This window comes from Panonychus citri, unplaced genomic scaffold (assembly GCF_014898815.1).
Source record: "Panonychus citri isolate SS breed McGregor unplaced genomic scaffold, ASM1489881v1 Contig00140, whole genome shotgun sequence".
NCBI lineage: Eukaryota > Metazoa > Arthropoda > Arachnida > Trombidiformes > Tetranychidae > Panonychus > Panonychus citri.
The window spans coordinates 267,555-292,578 of record NW_026515545.1 but is presented as its reverse complement, the minus strand read 5'-3'; the positions used below and the strand labels follow the sequence as shown (position 1 = coordinate 292,578).

Here is a 25,024-nt window from a genome sequence, read left to right as displayed (position 1 = left end):
TTTTCATTCAGTTAATTTTGAGTTGATCTGATTTCGTTTATGGGACAACAGCGCCACCTCTTGGATTCGATGTCAAGTTTGATTGGCTTTCTAATCATTTGGTTTCTTGTTGATTGTTTGTTTATTGTTACTTGATTTTAATTCTAATTGTTACTAATGAAAAGTTGACTTTAATTGTGATTTAATTAAGTTAATTCGTTAATTATAACCTGTGGTGATCAACGGGGATCGATAATTTTTCTTCCTATTAATTTGTGATCATGTTTATTTCTACTTGATATTTGTTGGTGTTTCTATTGGTGATTATGTCTCTCTTATTGAAGAGACAGATGATTGTTTTTCTTTACTCATTATCCTGATTGTTAAATTTAATTGGGATAATTAAGGCTTATAAGTCTAATTATACTATGATTTTGGTAAATATGAATTGACAAATTTAATCTGATTGCCTAAATTCATATTCCAATTGATGGTGAGTTTTGTTGATTTGTTTTGAGTTTTTCGTTTTTAACTTGTCGCTTTGTTTTTATTATTCTTATGCTTTCAATTTAATTATTTCTTAAACATATTCTCAATCATTGTTATGTTTTTATTGATTAAATGTTCATTTTTCTCAAGTACTGGAATATGAAATGAGATAAAATGATTAAGAATATTGTGATTTGTAGATTTTACATTTTATTCATCAAATTGTTCATTTTACTGCAATTATTTAATTCAAGTATTTTCTCCCCCTTTCAGATGATCAGAAAGACCTAAAAACAAGGTAACCTAATTTAGATTGATACACAAATGATGTTTCATTTAATATCAGTGATGGATTAGATGATTTGGCGAGATGCAATCAACAATTACGTTAAAATTGATTACAATTCAGGTTCGTCATTTACTATTTTTGTTAATTCTTTAATCTAAATGGTTGCGATCAGCTGTTGCTGTTTCATTTCGGCTTTTCAAATGAACATTTCAACTCAATGTGTTCAATTTTAAGGTTTTTTTTTAATTTTTTTGCGTTATTTAGATATTTAAGACAATTATCTGTAGGAATTGATTATAATACATTGAATTTATAAGCTGGTTGTAAGGTATTAAGCAAAAGGAAGTAGAGAGAGTGAAGGAGTGAGAGAGAGAGATGATGAGTTACAAATACAGATGATTTTTTTTTCAAATGAAAATACTGAAGAAACGATTCCATGTGAGATGATTAATTGTGAGATTATCCTGTGAAAAGCTCAATGAAAGGATGAAAGATGACAATGAAGTGACGAAGGCAACAGTTTTAACTGGTTAGATAATCTTTTTTTTTTGTCAGCGATTAATATTCAGCATCCGAATCATTTTTTTTTGTGAATAGCCAATTCTAGTTGAATGAATCCATTTTGAATGTTCAATTGGTTATGTTTTAAATTAATTTGGTTCGTTTTATTATTTACAAACTCATCTCGTACATAAACTTATCTTATGAACAATTTCTAAATCCTTATAAAGATCTTTAATTATGTTTTTAAAGGTGAAAGTATCTTGTTCAACTTTAACTGGGTCAGGGTCAAGCCCATACTCTCTTTCTAATTCATTTACTTTAGATTCGAGAAGATCTAATCTCTTTTCCAGTCGATTTTGAATATCCAGTATATGGTCGATTAAATTTTGTCGACAAATAGCTTGATGATCATCTTCTACTGTCCCTGAACAAACAGATGAAAAGAAAACGAGAGAGAAAAATATATAAACAATTAGAACTCTTTAAAATTGTCTTAATGTTGTAATGTTTCACTTACCTTCTTTAATTGCTGTTTCATGATGATGATTAATATTCACTTCCATTTTAATTGTTGAATTAAAAGCCTTTTCTGAGTCAAAACTAGAATCTATTGTTGGTATTCTTGGAGTCAAATGATCACCGCCAAGTGATAGAATAGGTTTAATATCTAATGAATCTGATTTTGTTTCTTGTTTGGGTAACAATTGATCTTGACAATTAGTAATCATTTCCTCACAATCCATTGGTTCATCTTTAACTAACTGAAAATCTGGTCCATTGCTAGGGTTTAATTTAGATGTTTCTTCGGTTAATTGTGATGATGTTAGATTGGTCACATGGTTAATTGATTCTTCCTCCTTGATTCCATTTAATTCACCATAAGATGATGCAATAAAATCAATTAAATCAGTTCCTTCAGCAATCTCATTCTCAAGATCATCAGGAACATCATTTTTATCTTGATCAGTTGGAACTGTTTCCAGAATGTTTTTCGAAAAGTCCAATATATCGTTAATCATATCGTTCTCATTTGCTTTCAATGTAGCAAAATCATTTTGAACAATATCTTGTTGCGTCGAAATTATTTTTGACTCTTTAGGTGTAACCCAGGAACTATTCCAAGCACTTAGATCAATACTTTTAGAATCTACCATTGCTATTTTTCGTTTCAAGTCATGTATAACATTTACTACTTCTAATGCAGCGCTTAACAGTTGATTAGTTGTCATGATCTTTTTCTTGTTAAGTAGAGCATCTGAAGAATTGATTTTATTTAAATATTGACTGTCTCCAGGTAGAACAGGTAGTGAACCATTTCTCAACCAAGTCCAATCATAATTATATCGAGATTTTTCACGACATCCACGAGGATTTTTGCATATGAAACAAACGTAGACTTCAGGAAGATCTTTCTCTGATTTGATTCCAAGGCATGAACCATGTTGCCAAGTTAGACAACATTCGCATTGAACCATTAGACCAGATTCTTTTCTTAAATCACAGATACAATTGACCAATTCATCGACATCATCACTTTCGTGAATTTCTCGTATAGTTCGAGGATCACTAAATGGAAGAACAGAATTTGGAATAGGATTGGATTCATCTAACATCAACATTGATGGTGAAACACTTGAAACCTTTTCAACAATTCGCAATTTATTTGATTTGTTTAACTCGCTGTTGAACCGGATAAAGTCAGTTGATGCTTCCAGTAGTTCAGATTTTCTTTTACGTCCTCTCTTTTTACCAGTCGTAGTTGGTGGTGGTGGTGGTGGTGGTTGGGTGATTGGTTGATTATTGTGATCGGATGGACGAGAATGTGAATCCTTTCTCTTTGTCGGTAAAGGAGTGAGAGGAGGAAGAGGTGGATGTGTATCTTTACCAATTGGTGAGGGACTGAATAGAGTCACTGGTGAATTTGACGTATTTAATTCACATGGCACTTGTAGTTCCAAGGGCATATATACATTGAAATTACTTTTTAAATGTGTATCAGGAGTGGTTTTGAACGGAGTTGATGTCTCTAAATTGTTTGACAATGGATTAGTCTGTTTTCCAGTATTACTTTTAGATTTACTACTAGATTTAGTTGATGACTTTTGGCTGGTGACAGTGCCTTCTTTATTTACAGTTGACGATTTTTGTTGGTCATTTTTAACTTTTTTACTTTTTGATGAGCTTTTACTAGTTGGTTCTTTAACTGGTGTTGTTGGTGTGACTGTAGCTGCCACTGTTGGTGATGGTAATGATGCTGGTGGTGTTTTTAATGGCGTTTGCACTACTGGTAAAGATTTAGGTGTTTCTATTATTTTAATTGGAAGTTGGTTATTGGTTTTAGATGAATTATTTTCTGATTTTGGTGTAGATTTTGTGGGAATTGATGATGTTGGTGGTTTAGGTGATTTTGGTGGTTTTGATGGAGTTGGTGGTGATGGTTGTTTTCTTTTAGGGGGTCGAGCTAATTCAGGATGATAGTGTTTCAAATGTCCAGATAAAGTTTTTTCTTTTCTAAATGCTTTTGTACAATTTTCAGCTGGACATTTAAAATGATTGTGATCCTCTTCAATGAAAAACTCTTTCTTTGGATGTGGTAATACTGGAACTAAGGAGACTTCCATTTTAGGAGTTTTATCATTAGTAGATTGAACTGGAGTAGCCAATTTGACCATAGAATGTTTTTCTGGTGGTTTAGTTGGTGTTGCTAATGTAATTGGAACTTGTTTTTCATCACCTTTATCCACTCTCATCGGTGATTTTTGTTTAATTGTAGATTTCACTTCCTCTTGATTGCTAGTAGTTGTGAGCTCGCTACTTAAAATAGGTTTATTTTTCTGGTCATTTGTTGTTAATGATTTGCTTTGAAACTGTTCACCCAATGTCGCCTTAGGTTCCTCTTGTAGTCTTGCTAAGAGATCTTTATCCTCTTTATCCTTTTTTTCCTCCTTTTCCTCCTTTTCCTTGTTTTTGGCCGTTAAATTTGCCAAGATATTTTGTTTGTGTGAAGATTTTGATGGTGTTTTGATATTCGGTTCGACTGTTGTACCAATTTTAAGTTTCTCTTGACTTTTACTCGGCTGTTTACTTTTAACTGGCTGTTCGGTTTCACTTGGTTTCGGTGAATCCTCTGATTTAGTTGAAGGCGGTTTGCTTTGTCTCTTTGGTGGTGCTAATTCAGGATGATAGTGTTTCAAATGTCCAGATAAAGCTTTTTCTTTCCTAAATGCTTTTGTACAATTTTCTGCCGGACATTTAAAATGATTGTGATCCTCTTCAATGAAAAATTCTTTCTTTGGTAACACTGGAACTAATGAAACCTCCATCTTGGGTGTCCTATCATTCTCAGTTTGAATTGGAATAGTTGTATCAACCACAGTCTGTTGAATAGCTTTAGATGGTTTACTTGGTGATATAAGAGCAACGGGAAATTCTTTCTTCTCATAATCCTCTGGAAGTGGTTCCATATACTTTTGCTTAACCTTCTTCCGATAACCATCATAAAGATAACATTATACGCACCATCGGGAAAATAACTGGCAACCACTCCTGGATAATCTTTACCATCTGACCATCGAGCTAAAACTCTCTCACCTATCTTATATTTGAAAACAGGCGGTGGAGTATCATTGTTACTTTCTGGAGCACTCATCAGGATGTTGGTATAACAAAATCTGATGATAATGATGGTGGTGGATGGAAAGATGGATGGTGTGTCTCTCTCTCTCTCTCTTCTTCTTCTTTCTCAACCTCTCTCTCTCTTCTTTCTCTCTTCTCTCCTCTCTCTTTTGGGTGGCAACTATTAATGACAACAATGTGATTCCAAGTATAAATGAAAATGAAACAAAAAAATAAATGGTTAGTCTACAATTTATATTAAAACAAATATAATTAACAAAAAGAAAAACAAAATAAGGTAAAAATTAATCAATCAGATCACACATTGTATTAAGTTACTATTGTAAATCCATTTTCTTGAAGCCTTTGTGAGTGTGTTGGATCAACTCTTGGAGACTTGAATCCAAGATCAAAGCTTACAAAATGAGAGAGAGAAACGCCCACCAGGGCTTGGTTAGAATCGTCATAATAAGAGAAGCGCCAAATTTGAATTTGAATTTTCTTTTCTTTTTTCATTTCCACTCATTCATATTCTCCACTGATTTGAGATTCATTTTTATTCTTCTTATTATTTGTAATACAATTTCAATGATTAAGTTTATCTGCGGTTTTTTTTTCGCAATTACTCTGAGTTTAGAGTTGGATGTTTAGGTGATTGAACAAAATGGAAATTGAAAATTGAAATTGAGTTTGACTAAAAATTAGAAGAAAAAGAATCCACCAGGTGGAGCTTTTTCTTTCTGTTTTTCGCTTTAACCTCTTGATTGTTTTTATGTTTTTCTGTTTTTCTGATAAATGTAAATATTTTTTGTCTCGTTGTTGTTGTTTGATTCAATCAATTGATTTTGTTGATTAGGTGTTAATGTTGTTATCGTTTTTCATTTTTCTCACCTTTACAGTGAACAATTAACTGAGATAACTATTTCTCTTTTGGACAATTTATCTTAATTGATAAGCAACAATCAACTGTTTTCCTCTCCTTTATTTCCCTTCATCGGCTTTTTTTTTCATTTCATTGGAAAATCTCATCTTTTTAATTGTATGATATGTCCAAATTACGCAAGGAAAGAATTGCATCTAATTTAAATGAAGAAGAAGTCGCCGAAGCCATGAGGATGGCTAATTATGCTGATATCATACGACAATTAGATCATTTCTATGGACAAGGTAAATAAAAAATTGAACATTTTACTCTCTTGGTTTTTCTTACCTTTTCCTTGGTGTTAACATTCATCTTATTTTCATCATCTTTTTTTCTGTTTACCTTTTAATTGTTGTCACCTCATCTTCTTCTCAAACGCCATTTCAACCTTTTCTATCCTTTACATTTACTCAACTTTCTTTTGTTTTTCTTTTGTTTTTCTCTTCAGTTAAAAGGCAACTTCTGCAATTCCAATCACCAACTAGTGGATTATTTCCTCGATTATCATCTGAACTACGTGAAGCTCATGTTAGAGATACTCTTTATTGTTCAACTGCCATTTGGGCTCTTTATCAAGCTTACACTAAACGAATCGACGATGATAATGGTAAAGCTTACGAACTTGGTCAGTCTGTTGTTAAATGTATGCGAGGTATTTTATTTGCTTGGATGAGACAATCCAAGGATAAGGTTGAAATGTTCAAAACAAATCAGAATCCTGGTCATGCGATACACTCAAAATTTGATCTAAACACCGGTTTACCTTTAACCGATTGTCCAAATTATGGTCATCTTCAAATCGACGTTGTCTCATTATACCTTCTTCTACTTGTACAAATGATTTCTTCTGGTCTTCAAATAATTTACACTATGGATGAAGTTAATTTTGTTCAGAATCTTGTCTATTACGTTGAAAGAGCTTACAGAACTCCTGATTTTGGTATGTGGGAACGTGGAAGTAAATATAACGATGGAACACCAGAAATTCATGCATCTTCTATTGGAATGGCTAAATCTGCATTAGAAGCAATTAATGGATGCAATTTGTTTGGTGAAAAAGGTGCCTCATGGAGTGTAATTTATGTCGATATTGATGCTCACTCACGAAATCGAAGTATCTTTGAAACACTTTTACCTCGAGAGTCAAGTTCTAAAAATACTGATGCAAGTTTAATTGCAACAATTAGTTGGCCATGTTTTGCAACACATGATCAACTACTTTACTCTAATACAAAGAAGAAAATTTTGAAAAAATTGAAAGGACATTATGGATTAAAGAGATTTCTTCGTGATGGATATGGTACAGTCTTTGAAGGAAAAGGTTAGTCCCAATAAAACTGACACAATTTACCTTTTCCCCCTCCTCGTATATGCAAATATTTATCTAATTTCTCTGATTTTTTTATATATATATAGACAGGACGAGGCTATACCGACCTGGCGAAACTCAACAATACGAAAATATCGAATGTGAATGGCCTGTGATGATTTGTTTCCTTATAATTGATGGTTTATTTGCTAATAATATTGAACAAGTTAACGAATATACTCAAATGTTAATGGATAAAATTGTTCATCGTGATCCTATTTTTGGTGATTACCTGATACCTAAATATTTTTATACTCCTCCTGAGTATATTGATGCGGAAAAAGTTGAACCCAATTCGATGCCAAAAATTGCTAGTCAAGAAGGAAGTGATTACAGTAGCCTTTTTCTAATGGGTCAAGCGCTTTTCATCATCACACAATTAATTTCTTCTGGCCTTTTACATATAAATGAACTTGACCCCATCCGAAGGTACATGCCGAGCTACAGTAGACCCAAAAAAACGGGAAGATACTCAGCGTTTCAGGTCAGTTTTCAATGTTTCAACTTTTAATTCTAATTCACTATTTACAATTAACTTTCTTTTTCTAACTCCAATTTGAATAACACTTTTCTAATTGAACTCGAAATTTGATATGTTGATAATTAGTATTAATAGCATGATTAGTGTTACGAATTTTAATCAATCGGTTTGTTCAACTGCACGATTTTAAGTTTGAATATATCCATTAATAGCAAATGTTATGACAATTAATTGATCATGTTGATTTAATTTAAAATTGACTAACATTGACAATGATTTAATGAGATTATTTTTTTAGAATTGTTTGTTACTAATAGTTGATTGATTTTTGATTGCTCTCTAATATTAGTTTGATTTGTAACATTTTAAATAATCAATCATGAAGAGGAATTGAGATTTATGTAAAAATTACATTTAATTGTCTAAGAAAAATTAAGAATTTATTTTAATCAAGAAAGGTGAAATTTTCTCTCTCTGGTCTTTCCTTACGGCAAATTCAGCGTAAAGCTTTTGTAAGTCAAATTCAACTTTATGTTAATCATTATCTCTTATTTTACAATTAGTAGTAAATATTTTCCAATAGTTATATTTAATTTAGTTGATTGTACAAAGCAAATTAAACTCATCTAATTACTGTGTATTTCTTAATTCTTATATCTTATAGGGAACCGGGTGTGATATTGTTGTTCAAGTGGTTCTCATAGCTGAATCAATGAGATTACAAGCAATGATGGCAACATACGGAATTCAAACTCAAACTCCGCTCGAAGTTGAACCCGTTCAAATTTGGCCTCCCTCTCAACTAGTCCAAGTTTATGAGTTTTTAGGTGTTAATAAAAAATTGGGATTAAAAGGTCGTCCCAGTCGTCCTATTGGTGCATTAGGGACTAGTAAATTATATCGCATTTGTGGTCAAACCATTTTATGTTATCCATTAATTTTTGAGATATCAGATTTTTATCTATCCCATGATATGGCTCTTTTAATTGATGATATTAAAAATGATCTTCATTTTGTCGGAAAATATTGGCGGATGTCCGGTAGACCAACTGTTTGCCTGTTGATACGTGAAGAGCATCTTCGTGATGTCCATTTTCGTGAAATGTTGGACCTATTGGCACAATTTAAAAAGGGAATCCTTGACTCTTGTCTTAAAGTTAAAACTGGACGTTTACAAAATTTAATCAGTTCTTCTTGTATTGAGCATCTTGACTTTCTTCATTTGTTACCAAGCGATGCTCTTCCCAAACTTGAATCCTTCCGTCAATTGGAACACACTTATAACATTGGTTACCAATCACTAGCTGATATACCGAAAGCTTTGGCTTATAATGAACCAATGGATGTAAATATTAGGAAAACGTATGAAAATTTACCCACATGGCCCGATATCATGGAAGCATTGAAACATAGTGATACCCTTTATGCTCAAAGTCAATTACTTGGTATAATCTGGGAACGAGAAGGTCCTTATTTTTGTTTACACGATGGACACACAGTTAAGGATAAGTTGGAACGTTTAATGCGACAAGCTGGTGCTCTTCGACACTGGTCAGTGGTCAGATATTGTTCATCTGTATTGAAGAAATTAGTTGATTCTATTTCACCTTATATCACTGCGATTCTAGTCAATGGTAAACAAATTACTATTGGTTCATTTGGTGGACCAGAACAGATAATTGACCATCCATTAACACCCAAAGAGATTCATGCTCTTCTTTACTCAACCATCCAAGATCCATATGAAGCTGTTTTACAACAAGAGATAACACTTTACATTGGTCGTCTCATGTCCACTAATCCTCACCTTTTCCATGGAATTCTTAAAATAAGAATTGGTTCAGTAATCGAGGCAATCAAATTGTACCTTGATTTCAAAGGGGAGAAGCAAAATAAACTTGAAGCTCTTGCCCCAAGTCATTTAAGGAAAATATTATACCGATTGATGACCGATGAGAATCTATCCGTTCACGAGAAAAGACAAATCGACGGAGCTTTTTGTCGAGTCCCTCGAAGTTTCTACGATAAAATATGGGAAATTCTTAAACGCATACCTGGAGGCCTTATTATTTGTGGTGAACTATTACCATCCAATCCGACATTATCAGAGATGACACAACATGAACTCAATTTTGCTCTACTTGTTGAAAAACTTCTTGGAAAAATATCAACACCAGAATATCGTCAAATTTTTGTCGAGGTAAATTACTGAATACAAATTTTATTAAGGATAATTGTTAACAACTTTCTCTTCATTTTTTCAGGTTATAATAGTTTTGTACATTGTCCTCGAAAGAAATCCTGAAATTTGTCTAAATTCAAAAGTATTTTTAGACATTGACAAGGTAAGATAGACACAATTATCGATTTATTTTGCGACTGATTAATTTTCTATTGTCTTGTTTTCCAGATCATTTCTGAATCCGTTCAAAAGTACAAAGAAACTGGTGAAAAAAGTCTCGAGGACTTTTACGCTGAAGAGCGATCAGTAACCTCTTCTTACTTTGCTCGAACGATATTGGACATTTTACTTAAAGTATCATCATCTCAATGCAACGTTAATTGAATACAAACCCACCAATTAAACAAGTTCCGTGGACATAATTATTATCGCCATAATTACAATCAAATAATGATAATTATCACCCTTGCAATATCCCATCCAAGTTTTTCCGTAATCTTAATTTAATCTTAAGTTCAATTAGTTAACTAATTTGCACATTTCCCCACCTTCCTTTTGATTGTCCTCCTTTTTTTGAGTCGTTTTATTTGCTCTGTTCGCAATTTAATTATTGTATTACATAAATAAGAGTTGATTATCATTTTAACGTTTACCTGTACAATTAAAATTAATAATAAATTTAGTGAATTTATTGAAATGATTTATTTTGTATCAATGGACAAAAGTAGAAAATCAATTTTTCGCTGTTAAAATTTTCAATTCTTTCACAAAATATAAAATTCAACAAAATAATCAACTAATTGTTGGTCAAAAGATCTTGTCTGTAGATTGGAAGCAAAAATGAAAATCATATTTTCTATTATAATAGATTACAAAGTGACTTCAAAGATGGATGAAGATTATTAAGATTATGTTATGAGAGAAATGAAATTATCACAAAGAAGTTAATTGAACCAATTAAAATGAGAATGTTAATGATCCTCGAGGATCGAGAAGATGATGGAACTTTTGTTCGTGAAAACGAGTCACTAGAACTTTTATCATCTCTGTTCAAGGTCAATGCAAGAAGAGAATTAAAAGTAACCAAAGAAACCAAAGTGTTATAATCATTTCGAAAAAGTAGAAGAATGAAAAATAGAAAATGAAAAGAAGAGAAGAGAATAAAAGAGAGAGAGAGAAATGTAAGTCAGCCGGATTAACAGAGAGAAAGAGAGAGAAGTAAAGGGAAGAGGGGGTAGAAGAGGATGTAACAGCATTACACTGAAATCGAGGTAATAGTAGGAGAGAAAGAGAGAAGAGGATGAAGATGAAGATGAGGAAGACAAGTCATCCTTTAGCTCGTATCTTTGTGTATTGAGAACGGAGGTACAGAGGATGCTCGATGAGGGGACTAGTCTCTTCTCTGTCTATTTACTTTCTTCCTCTTTCTTTAGGTTCTCTTAGAACTGGAGGAGTTTTTTTCTCTTTTCGGGTAATGATGATATTCATATATAGAGAGAAAGAGAAAAAGAAAGACAGGGAATGAAGATGATATAGACAGGGAGGGAAAGAAAGAGAAATAAGAGTAAGAGAGTAAGAGAGTAAGAGAAAAGCCAAAATGGCGAGTTACATTGGGTTAACATAGGAATAGGAATAATATCTTGGTAAGAGAAGAGACTGATTTTTTATTCGTAACTTTTTTCTCTTTCTTTTCTTTCTTTCTTTTTATTTTCTCTTTCATATACACGAACTGTCTCTTTCTTTTTTTCCTCTGTCTATTTTACTTTCTTTTTACTTTATGCTGGTTGTTTTTAATGCTAAAGATGAAGATGAAATTAAAATTAAATCTGTGGTCAATTAATCAATTTATCATCGATAAATAAACCAAATTTAATTTAAATTGTCTCTTTGATTGTAAATCTTTTTCTTTGTTTTCTCAGTGATTTACTCTTGGAGTGATAACTCCAACACTCCAACAACACAAATAACAACAACATCATAACAATAACAATAAGAACCAAAGGAAAACCAAGAAAGAGAGTAAACAAAAACCATCGACATTTCATCCGCTGATCATTTCCAATAATCATTTAATTAACCGATTAATTGATTGTCTCGAGTATCCCAATCGTCTTATTAATAACCAGTGGCGAGTGAAGGGCTGATGGTCAAGGGATTTCTTCGTATTCATCACGATATTTGAACTCGATTTCTTTTCCCTGTGTGTTGATGGTTGAGTTTCGAAAAGGATTCAGAAGAGAAACTATCGAAAACAACATTCGATGAGATAATAACAATCTCAAGGTTCGATCTGTTTTGGCCATTGATTAGTATTTGTCTCTCTTGTTCTCTCTCTCAAATTCTCCCATTTCAAACTCACTCTATTTCTTTTTCCTCCTCCTTCTTGTTTGTTCTTTTTTTCTCCCTGAATGAAAATTCGTAACTATTTCCTAATCGATTGTCGAATAGTAAACTCTCTCTTCCACAATAGTACCAGCCTACACTTCGATCCGTTTTCTTTTCTTCCTCTTCGATCGAATCAAATCTCTTACTTATTACTCTTTCTTTCTCCTTTTCCATGTTCTCCCCAAAATTATCTCCCTGTCACTTTTTCTCTCAATATATTATCTTCATTCTCATTATTCTCTTTTTCTCTCATAACTCTCTCTCTCTTTTCTTCTCATTCTTCTTGCTGATATTTTCCACTGATTGAATTATATCGACAGATAAGCTACAAGATACAAAGGTAACTTTGTTCTGATTGAGAAGAAACAATCAACTTTTCCCTGAGAATTTCAACTTTTTTTTCCAATACAACATTCGATTGGTTTTCCCTGGACTGAGAATTGTTTCAATTCTTCATCTCTAGTAGCAATTAAGAGAAAACACTTATCCATCGTCATCAAATTGGCTTTTAGAGAGAAAAAGAAGTTTAAAGAATAATTTATCTTTATCGTCGATATCATCATGGCAATGGAATACTGAAGGAAAGGAAAAGTCAAATAAAATCGAAAATAAGAGAAAAATAACAATCGAAATCAAGGAAAATTATCAAATAGAAATCGAAGCAAATAAAATAGAACGAAAACTTTATCCTCATCTGATTCTGGACAATGGACATGGAATTATCTTCAGATTCTCTAGGTGATGATGTTCTGCATGAAGATGATGTTTCTCTGTTCAATTCAACATCACCGATACCAGAATCGAGCGAATCATTAACATCTCTATCAGCAGTTGAACCGACAATTGATTCATGTGATCCAACAATGGACACCACAAGATCAGAACTCGTTGAATCATCCGACTCATCGGATTTACTGAGTATCACCAATCAACGACATGGTGATTACAATCAAAATCCAGAAGAAAATATAACAAGTATAGTTGAAAATGATGACGACGATGACAACAATCAAGAACCATGTATCCTACCCGAAGGTATGGTAATGGTAACACTATCAACAACCCAACCAATAATTCAATTATCACCAAGTATTGTTAAATCATTTACTCAAACAAATCATAAAGGAGAGACACAAAATATCAGCAATAATAATAATAATCATCTAATTAGTAGTGATAGTGGTAAAAGTAGCAGGAGTATCAGTTGTATTATCAGTAATACAAACAGTTATTCAAACACTTACAACGATAATGATAATGAGCAAGATGATGAAAACACTAATGATAAAGTTAATTGTGACAATAAGATGAAGCAAAATAACAATTTTGATTGTGTTAACAATGATGAGAATGTAAATGTTACAATTAAAGGGAGAAACAAGAATCAGGATGGCAGCAGTGTCGCTCCATTGATAACCACTGATAACAACAATTCTGATGAGGAAAATGTTGTTAGTGTTACTCAAGATATCCAAGGGATAACAACAACATTAACAACGACAAAAACAACAACAACATCTACGACTGATTGTTCATTACATTTATCATCTTTATCTTCATCTCCGTCATCATTAGTAACCAGAGGGGAGAAATCATCACCAATACTACCATCATCATCATCATCATCATCGTCTTCTTGTTCAATTGTTGTGACAACAAGTATAGAGGAGGAAGAAGTTGTTGTTGGTGGTGAAGAGAATCGAGAACAACAACAAGGAGAAGAAGGAGAAAATCGTGAAGGAGAAATTATTTTGCAAGAGGAATTAGTTGGAGAAGGCGGATTAGAGGATATTATTGGTGAAGAAGAAGTTATCACAACAGAAACGGTAAACAACTTCAGTGAGTCTGGGCCACAAAGGATCTCGGTTGTCAACAGCAACTTACAACACAGTATCAGTGGCGATTGTATCAGTTCAATATCAACATCACAGGGAATCACATCCACATTAACCGGAGGTGTTATTACCAATACATCAAGTTTACCTCTTTCGACAACTGTACTCGTTTTACCGGTCAACTCTGTTGTTCAGCGAAATCATCATCATCATCATCAACAGCAACAACATTCACACCTTAAATCGTCACCTGGTTCACTTAATCATCAGCTTAACCTTTCTCATCAACAACATTTAGGTGATTCTATTGTTATTGTTGATCCTATTGATTGTTCTGTTGATTCTGTTTTAGAGCCACCGGAATTGTTACCTGCCCATGAGATTGTCTCTGAAATAGCAGCGGTTGCCGCTGCTGCTGGTGGCTCATTGTCATCAACTAGTGAATTAGTTGAAGTAAAATCTTCATCAACCTTATCCTTAACTAGTACTACAACTACAACAGCCTTAAGTAATCAGGTTACAAGTGAAAGTGTTGGTTTAATTGTTGGTGAAACTGATGAGACAAGGAAATTGGTCAATGTTGATGAAAATAATGTTCTCGTTGACCCAATCGTTAGCGTGACCAGTGTTGGTCAAACTGATTCTCATTTAAATCTTCTAACTGATACTGTTACCTCTTCACCTAATTCACCTTCGACTGATTTATTAACGGGTCTTGATTTAGTTGAAGAAGAGCAAGTTAATGAAGAAATTGTTGGCCATATAAGTGAAGAAGGTGATATTTGTGACTCTTCTGTGGTTGTCAGTGTTGTTCCTACTTCGGTTTTAGATCAAGTTGAATTAATTGTAGAACGTGAAGATTTAGAGGAGGAGGAAGAAGAAGAAGAAGAAGAAGAAGAAGAGAGGAAGACGAAGACGAAGAGGACGAAAGTGGTGTTACCGTTGAACTTGATTCCACAGAGATCGATTCAGTTGTGATTGATTGTTCTCGATCAACGGAACTAAATTCAATTGCTACAACATCTTCACTTTCTAAACCTTCAATTTCAGGTTCAGTGTCTTTGAAGCGTCGAGGTAAAAGTAATAATAACATTAAGACAGAAAATACAAGTACACGAGGAAAGAAAAGCCGATTAACGGTAACATCGACTGCAAGGAATAGTGGAACTACAACTACTCGTGCGACTAAACATCGACGTTTATCATCACCGCCCTCGTCATCAACTTCATCATCGCCAATTGTTGACGAACAAGCAAATAGTAATACAAGTGAAACCACCGGTGATAATCCGAGGATGATTGATGCAACCGATTTTCGTAATGTCCTCAACACTGAGCCCACCTATCAGACTCTGAATGGGCGGATGACACCGCCAGGATTTCCCACCTCATCCTCAAGCTATGCCACTTTAACACCCTTGCAACCTTTACCACCCATTTCCACCATGTCTGATAAGTTCAGTCACTATGGTCATCATCATGGAAATGGTGGTTTCTCACTGATGCAAAATGTTACCAGTTCAGGCCTTGGGATGGGTTCAATGGGTTCCAATTCAGTTTATTCATCTCAATATGATAAGATGGTCGCTGTTGCCGCTGCAGGAATGACAATGTCCCCGTTGACCCATTCACAACAATCATCACCATCAGGAAGTCCAATGGGTGTAAACAATAATGCAGCTTCTCAGCAGCAACATCACCACCAACATCAACATCAACATCAACACCATCAACAGCACCTCCAGCAGCAGCAACACCACCATCATCATCAACAACAACAACAACAACAACACCATCATCCTAATCATGTAGCCGCTGCAGCAGCCATGATGACTTCAAGTACATCAAACGGTTTGTCTGGATCTTCACCTCCTGGAGGTTCAACAGCAGGATCATCATCAACATCCCATCATCCTCATCATTCTAGTCATCAAACACTTCATTTAGCATCTTCTCCATCCTCTTACCATTCCAATGGACTCGCATCACCCACCGAGAAAAGCCTCTCACCCACCAATGGTTATGATTATTCCACTCTACCGAGGTTTAGGATCACCTTCAAGTCCTTCCTCTGTAAATTTACACTCACCCAACTCACTGTTACCCTCTTTAAACGGACTTCCCTCCAGTCCACCACCTTCATCAACAAGTCACCATCATTCAGCTCAAATGACACCACCATCACCAAGCCATCATCACCACCACCAGCAACATCATCACCAACAACAACAACAACACCATCAGGCTGCTGTTGCAGCAGCCGCAGCCGCAGCTCTTTCCAGTGCCCAGCATCTCACTCTAGCCGGTATTCCGGTTACATCATCTCCAATTAATCATCATCATCATCACCACCATCATCAATTAACATCAACAATTGTCTCAACTCCATTGGCTATTGTTGCAACAGCAAATTCCCTCCGATCGGTAAGTTAATCAACTTTTATTGTTAATCTTTTGTTTTAAGTTTTCATTTATCATTGATAATCAATGTTACCTTTTGATTTACAAAAAAAAAACCTTTGATTCCTAATCAATGAAATTGCTTTTGATTACCATTTGGTTTAACAATTTGTTGTGACACCTTTTTAATTTGTGTGTTTATCAATACAAATCATTTATCTTCCTGTGTCCAATCATCCTGCATCATTTAAATATGAAATTGAGATGAAACCGTTTAAATTGCATCTCTATCCAAACTTTTTGCTCTTAATTGTTGTATTATAATTGTTGGTGTATGTCAATTGTCATCAACATAACTGCAAAAAAAGTGAATGTATGATGACTATTAACAAATTGTATGTGATCACATTTTTGATACTCATAATGTAACTTAATGAATGATTCATTCTAATGGTCACTCCACTATCATTATCAACATGATGATTATCATTTTTTAGGCATCAGTAACTCCCATCCCAGCGGCAATTGTACCAACTGGTCATCCAGTTACAATTGTCCAGGCTTCATCATCATCCCAAGAATCGGTTGCTAATAGTGATCTTGGATCGGCTTGTGTCCCTGAACCCGTCGCTCTTTTATCAACAGTAAATGCAATTCAATCGGTAAGTATTCCCCCACCAACCATACTGATTACTATCATCATTTGATAATAAGCAAAAAGGATGAAGATGAAAGATGATGAAAATAACAATTTGTTAATCCAAAATCAAAAGCATTTTCTAATTGCAAAAGGGAATCAAACAGACTAGATTTCTAATTAGATTACTTGTTAATTGCTCGTTAATCACAACAAACTTTCACTTTTCTCTCAATTTTCTGGAAACTTTGTATATTAGGCTGAAGAGAAAACTGTTATCCAACATCATCCAGGTAATTCTATTTCCGGTTCTGTACAGATTAATGTTTCACCGGTTTTAATAACATCCGGAAGTAAACGTTCATCAAGTTTAACAATAAGCTCAAAGATTGACAATAACCATGGAACTGTAATAACACCTTCATCAGGAGGAGGTTCAGTCTCAACCACCTCATCAACACCATCCTCTTCATCCTCAACCTCATCCTCAAACAACAACAACAATCATACGAATGCCAGTTCTACAAATAATAGTAATAACAACAACACCAATAATAACAGTAATAACAATTCAAATAGTAATAATGATAATTCAACTGCAAATAATTCATCTTCAAATAATCTTCTCAATCTTCAACTTCAACAACCCGGTTCAGTGGCCAGTTCATCGGATGAGATTGAAGAGATTAATACAAAAGAACTTGCTCAAAGGATAAGTGCAGAGCTTAAAAGGTATTCAATACCTCAGGCCATTTTCGCCCAACGGGTACTTTGCCGATCCCAGGGAACACTGTCTGATCTATTGAGGAATCCTAAACCTTGGAGTAAACTTAAATCAGGAAGAGAAACTTTTCGTCGAATGTACAAATGGCTGGAAGAACCAGAATTTAGTCGTATGTCATCACTTCGACTTGCAGGTAAATTTTAATCTAATTTCAAATATGATAACATTCAGATCACATTGAAGGTCAACATTTCCGTTCTCAATGATTAACTTTCTCTGTATTTCATCATCAAATATTCATAACGATTATAAATTAGTGATCAATTATAATATTTGATGATAATGTTAATATACATGAATGCCAAATGAATTTTCAAGATGAAAACAATCAAAGCAAATCATTTGTATTAATAGTTAAATTGCTGATTCTCTGGTGACTATTGAGTAAATTAAATTACCTTGAATCAACTATTATTATTTCAATGACGATGATGGTTATTGAATATCAATCCTCATCCATGCAGAACGAGCATATTATCATCAATAGATTATGTATTATAAATGTTGACAAGAACATGATGATAATTAATTGTTGTGATAATCGTTGGCTGAAATTGATAAAACTCCCAGAACGAGATTCAGAATGAAAATTCACAATTTAAGGCCTAAAACTGTGATGATTTGATCTATACTTTGAATGATACAATTTTCATTAATAATTATGATTCCCCTTGCAATCAACCTCACTCCCTGTAAATATTATCACGATAATCAACCAGAAAATTATGAAAAAAACATTACCTTAATGATAGTAAACTGAATTAACAAAAATAATCAACAACAATCGAGATACAATTAAACTTTGTAATCGGCCTAAAAAAAGATTTCAGAATTTGTTGTTTTTAATGAAGATATTAATTTAGATTTATTGATTAAATTTAGTTAGTATTGTAATCGTAACAATTAATGATAGAAAATTGTTTCTGTTGTTTGATTTTCACAATTGATGACAATTTTTTTCATTCAGATAATTTTCTCATGATGCTGAATAAGTTTATCCAATTTTGATTGAATTTTCATTCTAGATTCTTGATCAACTGATATTTTAAGATGATTTTGATTAGATGATTAATTCTGATCCTTGTTTATTTGACTTTTGTTAACTATGAGATGAATGTTAATCATTTGGGTTGATAATTTATCGTTTTGAGTGCACACTCATTATGATTTGATGATTAAGACACGAGATTTGATATTATGTTGATGAAATGATGAACATTTTTGTCTAATTTTACATTTTATCTTGAAGCTAGAGAGTGGATGGTGAGATTATCATTTCTTCACAAAGAAAACTAGTATATTACAAACCGAATAGCAAATTTAGCCTCAGGGTCCAATTAAATGGTATATATGTGTACCATTTTATCAAATGAACTTGGATGAGGATAAAGATGAGGATATTTGCTCTGATATTTTTGTTATTCTCGAAATGAATTCAAGTCTTGCATTTGGTCAGTTTGCACTTAAATTTGATTTCCATCCAATGATTGACCATTGAATAGAAATCAAATCAGAGTTAATTGTGACAAAGTTTTCATTTCTCATTTGTTATTGTTACACATATTGTCCAATAATAATAAATAGTTTTACTTTTCCAATTCACAATTAAAGGTTATTTTGATTGTGGACATTTAATTAGGCTTATAAACATCATCATTAAGTTGATTGTTAAAAGTTTTGAATGAAGTTAAATTCAATTTTTAAATTGTTAATATTAATAGTTTATAATGATGAATATGCTGTAAGGTAAATAAGTTTTAGTAACAATCAAATAAGTATTTCAATGATGATGAAGATGTATATTGCTAAATTGCCTTCAGGGTATAAACATGAATCTTTTTGATGAACTTTTTTTTTCTTTCACTGGTTAACCTGAACAAGACAATCAACTTTCATCATATTGAGACAATTAGCTTAATTTAAATTATACAATTTAAATTGGCCAATTTGACTACCATAGTAATAATTAAACTGACCCCTAATCAACTAATAAATTAGTCAGAAAATAGAATCAATTAATTAAATTAAAAATTTATGTTAGTTTAACTCACTGATTACTTTTAATTGTAAAACATAACCTTCATCAAATTGTCACCAACTTTTCCGGTTTACTTTCAATGGGAAAAGCCAAATTTTTACCTTTTGATTGTAGCAATTAAACTTTGTTGATTATTAGGACCTTTGAAAGGGAAAATAGATTATCACAAAGCTGAATCTCAGAATTGTAATAATTATCATGGAAAAAATAATGATTGTATTCACATCAACTCTTTCATCTCTCTCTCTCTCTCTCTCTCTCTCTTACCTGTGTGACTTTTATTGTTGTGTTGATAATATTTGGTTTCCAATGGTTTCCATTGTAAATTACTTGGTTTCAATTGGTAACTAAAAGGAAATGAAGGTAAAAGAGAGGAAGAAAAAAATACGAAAAATCGACAGAGTAAAAAGACAGAGAAAACTAAATTCTATTCTATTGTACAATGTTGATAGTAGGAGATGATGATTATTCTTAATACATGATAAACTCAAATAATAACAATAGTAATCATATAATTCATTTAAACATATAAAATATAATGATTGGTAAAAATAGTAATCAAGGTAAAGAAAATTACTCAATGTCAACCCAAAGAGAAGTCAATTGTTAGCTTACAATTACCACCTCGATAACTTTCATTAACTTTTTCCGTCTCCCACTAATTTTAATCATCATCTTAATTTCACCAAGTACATGAATTAACTTTTCTTTGCATAGAAACGCATTTTAGTTTGTTATTATTACCATGCTAATGTTTACCAATGGACAATTGATAATGATAATGATGTTAATGATGATCATCATCGGTGTTTGTATGCATTACAAGTATTCATGATAATCATTATTATCATTACATATTCATATTTTTTTGTCCAGAATTGTTCATTTCTTGATATTTATTTCTCCATGTTAATGATAAACCCTAAGAGGGAGTGAAGACTTGGAGTGGGATGAAGATGATGATCATCTTATATATACATTTATGTATATACTGGGAGTGGTAACCATACAAAACAATATGATTACGATGATAACAAATAGTTAATATTAAAGTTACTACGGAAAAACAGAGATGATTTTACCTTGTAAAATGATTAATGATTAAATCAAATGAAATCTTGATTTAGACTTTAATTCAGCTGCTCTTTTCCTATCTCTTAGCATTTTCCATGTTAATTCATTGAGTATTATCATTACCATTATCATCATTGTCATAATTATCATTATTTTAACATGATGATTATGATAATTAATACTCTGTGTTGTTATTATTACAGTAATTAACTTTTCCCTTATTGGAAAATTATTTGTTTCGTAATGAATGAACTTGAAATAAGATATTACAGAGATTTAAGTAATTGAAATTATTCAGTTCAGTTGAACTTTGGTGTGATGATATAAATCTGATTGAGTGGCTAAGAAAATGAATGGTAATGACAATGATTATAATGATATTCAGACTTTATCCATTTCCTTCATGATGGTGAAAATCAATGTGATATCTTTTTCCCTCATCCATGAAAATTGTGATACATTTGAGATACATTACTGAATAGATTGATGATGATGATGATGATGATGATGATGATGATAATGTTGAAAAAGTCACGTGGTTAACATTTTATGTCTGGTTTAGCTGACCTTGAATTTGATGATCAGATTCATGATGATGATCTATGTAGTATTGGATGATAAAGGAGGGTAAGAAAGGGAGTTCTAAAAACTGATGAATGAATGAGTAGAGAGAGGGAGTAAAAAGTTCTGAATGTATGTGAGTATTTTTTGTGTGCATTTATGAAAATATAGGTGAGAGAGAGAGAGAGAGAGGGAGTATATTCACCTGAGCTGAAAAGTAAGGTGATGGTTAGTCTGATGATGATGGTCGATAGGGATCGATGTGGTTTGGTAATCGATATGAAAAAAGGTTTATCCATGAATCTACAGTATCTCATTCACCATTTCTCAGGGAAATCCCTTCTTTAAATTCATTCACATTCACATTCACACACACACACATCAATACACATTTATCATCATCACATCATCTCTCCCTCATCAACAGCTGATGATAAAAAAAATAAGTAACATTGTTTATATTACCAAAACTCCATGTGACTTTTTTTCATCATCATCATATTGATTCATAGTAGCAATTTTTTTCTTGTTTATCTTATTGATTAACCAATAATTTCACCATGTAAGATATTCATTTATTGAGATGAATAAATATCTATTGAATGTTAGAATGTGTATTCCATTGAATAATCAAAGTAGATTCATGATGATTTATCTTCCCTCCTCCTCCTCTCTCTCTCTCTCTTGTAACTAATCAATCAAAAAACAAAGTTATTTGATTAATTATCTTTTTAAATTGTGCATCAAATTAAGTAACAGTAAACAAAAGGAAAAAGTTAAATAGTAAATTATGATTATCATTTTGCCCTAGAAAACTTTTCGACCTGAAATGTTAATCTTTTGTACCATAATCTTGAATCACATTAAGAGGTTTATCCTCCCACCCTCATCCACTCCTTCAATCTACCACCTTCTTGATCATCATCCTTACAGAAGCCTTTGCAATAATGATGAGGATAATGAAGATAAACAATGTCACTAGACGATTTGTCATTGAATTAAACCTTGGGAGTTTCAAATCCAATTCCATCACTTTTTCAAATCTCTTGATTATCAATTGTATCTCATGAAACTAATTTAATTCATCACCGAAACAATCAACTTTGATACATTTTTTTTTGTTCTAATCATAATTTAAGTTACCAAAGTAAAGGGTTAATTATGATTACTATTGAAATGATCATGATTGTTGTTTCATGATATAAGTTTTCATCTTTATGTATCTCATGAATACTCACAATTCATTGTCATCTTTTCCTCATCTTAGATGAAAATTTTTTCTTATTCTCTCTTTCGTTTGATCATCATAATTTAGTTGCTGCTTTTTTTCAAAAATTAATACAATTTAATTCAATTGTAGTAGTTAGTTAATTGAACTAGTTTCCTGTCAATTTTGACTCCCACTTTATTATTATGGTTATCATTGTTATCTTCATCATCATCACTATTTTCATTAACTCCCGTTTGAATATATTATATTTTATGAATATAACACAATAGGAGTAAGAAAAAAAAGTTCATAGTAAATATTATTCACAATGAATAGAAATGTTCAGTTTCATGAGGAAGATAAAGATGAAAAACATGATGATGATGAGGTGAAGTCAACTCTCTCTCTCTCTCTCCTTTATCTCTCAATGTTGACATGAAATAAAACTTTGTTATGTATTAAATTCAGTATTGAAAATAAAAGTAATGCTAAAAGAGAAAGTCAAATTAACTAATAACATATAAATTAGTATGATTATTGTTATTACATTGATTTTGATTATATATTAATCAAATTAATTGTCTATAGTTGGTGATTACAATGAAGGGGAAACTAATTAAGAGATGATAATCAACTGTTGATGACTTTCGGTGATGATTATTATTAATATACATTAACCATTGTGCGGTTATCATCATGATTGCTTAATTAACAATGAAATATTGAACATAATGGTCAATCAATTGATTTGCAATTGTTTTTTTATCTTTCATAATGATTCTGATTATAATGATGACAATAGATGAAAAATCTTTCTCATCATTTTTTCTGTTCATCTTTTCAAGAGATAATGTTCAACTTTAGCTGAATGAAAGTTCTGATAATGATGATCATCTCTCTCTCCCTCTTACACATTCGTGTCACAGAATCGAGAAGCTTTTTCATGATTCCATCTTCATCATCACTTCTCTCTCTCTCTCTCTCTCTCTCTCTCTCTCTCTCTTTACGCACCAATCTAGCTAATAAACTGATTGGTTTGATGCTCCAATTGATTACTAACAATTCAGCTCATACTGATCATCTCATGATGATGATAATCATCAAATGGATTATCTGAGTTCATCTTATTGTCACTTTTGCCCTTTCACATGTTCATTCATTGATTTTACTTTTTTTTACCATTTAAGTAACTATTTAATTCTTGAGAAAAAAAATAATCCCAACTATCATAGCGACAATTTAATCTAATAACAATGATAATGTGCTTAATAAGACGTTACAACCATTAATTAACTTGTCTGCTGATTCAATTGTTTTACTTTTCTATAAATTAAGTTTACCATTGTAACCATTTTTAATCATTTCCAAGTTAATTAACTTTAATTTCAAATCAACTAAAAATATCGTTGACTTGACACCATTTTGACTGAAAAAAAATGCAAAATTAAATTAACTGACTGTTTAACTGATACAATTAATATATGAAAGCTTATCACTAATCCAGGTTGTAAATTGTATTGTGATGATCACAGTTTACAAATCAATACATCATCTCAACAATCAATTGGCCATAAATTGATTGTTGAACATATTCAATCAAAATCACAAATGATTTATGCTTTTACCAGCAAATAGTCAAGTGTATAGTTACTTTAACAATAGTAAACAATTTATGCTGAGTTGATATTTTTTTATTACCATGGACTTGAAAAAAAGGGATGAGGATGAAAAAAAAACTCCAAGATGAGATGGAGATAAAGATTTGAATGGTTTTGAATGTGAAAGAAAAAAAAATGAATGATAAAGTGAATCTTTTCAGCTGAGATTTAATAGTTTTCCTATGGTTACCATTATATTTGGAGGATCTGAAGATGATGATGATAATAATCAGCATTTATCTTGTGGCTTTTGATGATATTTTGATCCTTATTAAATTGTCACAAATTCAATTGTTGTAAATCATTAAATCAACCGAAATCTAGGTTATCCTTTTTTTATTATTGTTGATATATTTTAATATTCAATATTTACCGTTACCATTGATTTAGAACTGTAATTCAGCCACGTGATGTAAGATTTGGTTTTCTTTTTTTAATATTCGATAGCAATTTGATCATGTGTACAATCAAATTTGATTATCACAATTGTGATGTGATCAATGTGATAAATATAATAGTTAATAATGTAACTTATCAATTCTCACGCATCATAATCAACCAGCCAGAGCGATTTATTTATATCCACCAAGAGCTTAACATTTAGTGACAATT

The 25,024-nt window shown here is 32.3% G+C and overlaps 4 protein-coding genes across 7 annotated transcripts in view; 2 read left to right on the top strand and 2 right to left on the bottom strand.

The window, feature by feature from the left end:
• LOC128394580 (40S ribosomal protein S13) overlaps window positions 1-25,024 on the bottom strand; it is a 115,983-nt gene that overhangs the window by 85,700 nt on the left and 5,259 nt on the right. The gene's annotated exons all lie outside the window — the stretch shown is intronic.
• LOC128394576 (probable phosphorylase b kinase regulatory subunit beta) lies at window positions 125-10,512 on the top strand. 4 transcript variants are annotated; one of them, XM_053354910.1, is made up of 9 exons: window positions 125-472; window positions 742-877; window positions 5,776-6,043; window positions 6,247-7,119; window positions 7,215-7,651; window positions 8,149-8,160; window positions 8,313-9,848; window positions 9,913-9,993; window positions 10,059-10,512. In XM_053354910.1, the coding sequence occupies exons 3-9, from the start codon at window positions 5,923-5,925 to the stop codon at window positions 10,212-10,214; spliced, it is 3,216 nt and encodes a 1,071-aa protein (XP_053210885.1). In that variant the 5' UTR covers window positions 125-472; window positions 742-877; window positions 5,776-5,922; the 3' UTR covers window positions 10,215-10,512. The 4 variants fall into 4 exon arrangements, with proteins under 4 accessions (XP_053210885.1, XP_053210886.1, XP_053210884.1 ...); XM_053354911.1 differs by lacking the exons at window positions 125-472; window positions 742-877 and adding an exon at window positions 4,977-5,116; XM_053354909.1 differs by lacking the exons at window positions 125-472; window positions 742-877 and having other exon boundaries at window positions 5,672-6,043.
• Window positions 1,396-4,910, bottom strand: LOC128394574 (PHD finger protein 20-like). The gene is given in 3 exon segments (XM_053354908.1): window positions 1,396-1,685; window positions 1,779-4,763; window positions 4,766-4,910. Coding segments are annotated over 3 exon segments (3,378 nt in total). The 3' UTR covers window positions 1,396-1,437.
• LOC128394860 (bromodomain-containing protein DDB_G0270170-like) overlaps window positions 11,199-25,024 on the top strand; it is a 41,408-nt gene continuing 27,582 nt past the window's right edge. The window contains exons 1-6 of the mRNA XM_053355231.1: window positions 11,199-12,113; window positions 12,536-14,980; window positions 15,118-15,714; window positions 15,998-16,474; window positions 16,948-17,112; window positions 17,347-18,004. Coding sequence (XP_053211206.1) covers window positions 12,923-14,980; window positions 15,118-15,714; window positions 15,998-16,474; window positions 16,948-17,112; window positions 17,347-18,004 — 3,955 coding nt within the window. The 5' untranslated portion in view covers window positions 11,199-12,113; window positions 12,536-12,922. The remainder of the gene's footprint in view (window positions 12,114-12,535; window positions 14,981-15,117; window positions 15,715-15,997; window positions 16,475-16,947; window positions 17,113-17,346; window positions 18,005-25,024) is intronic.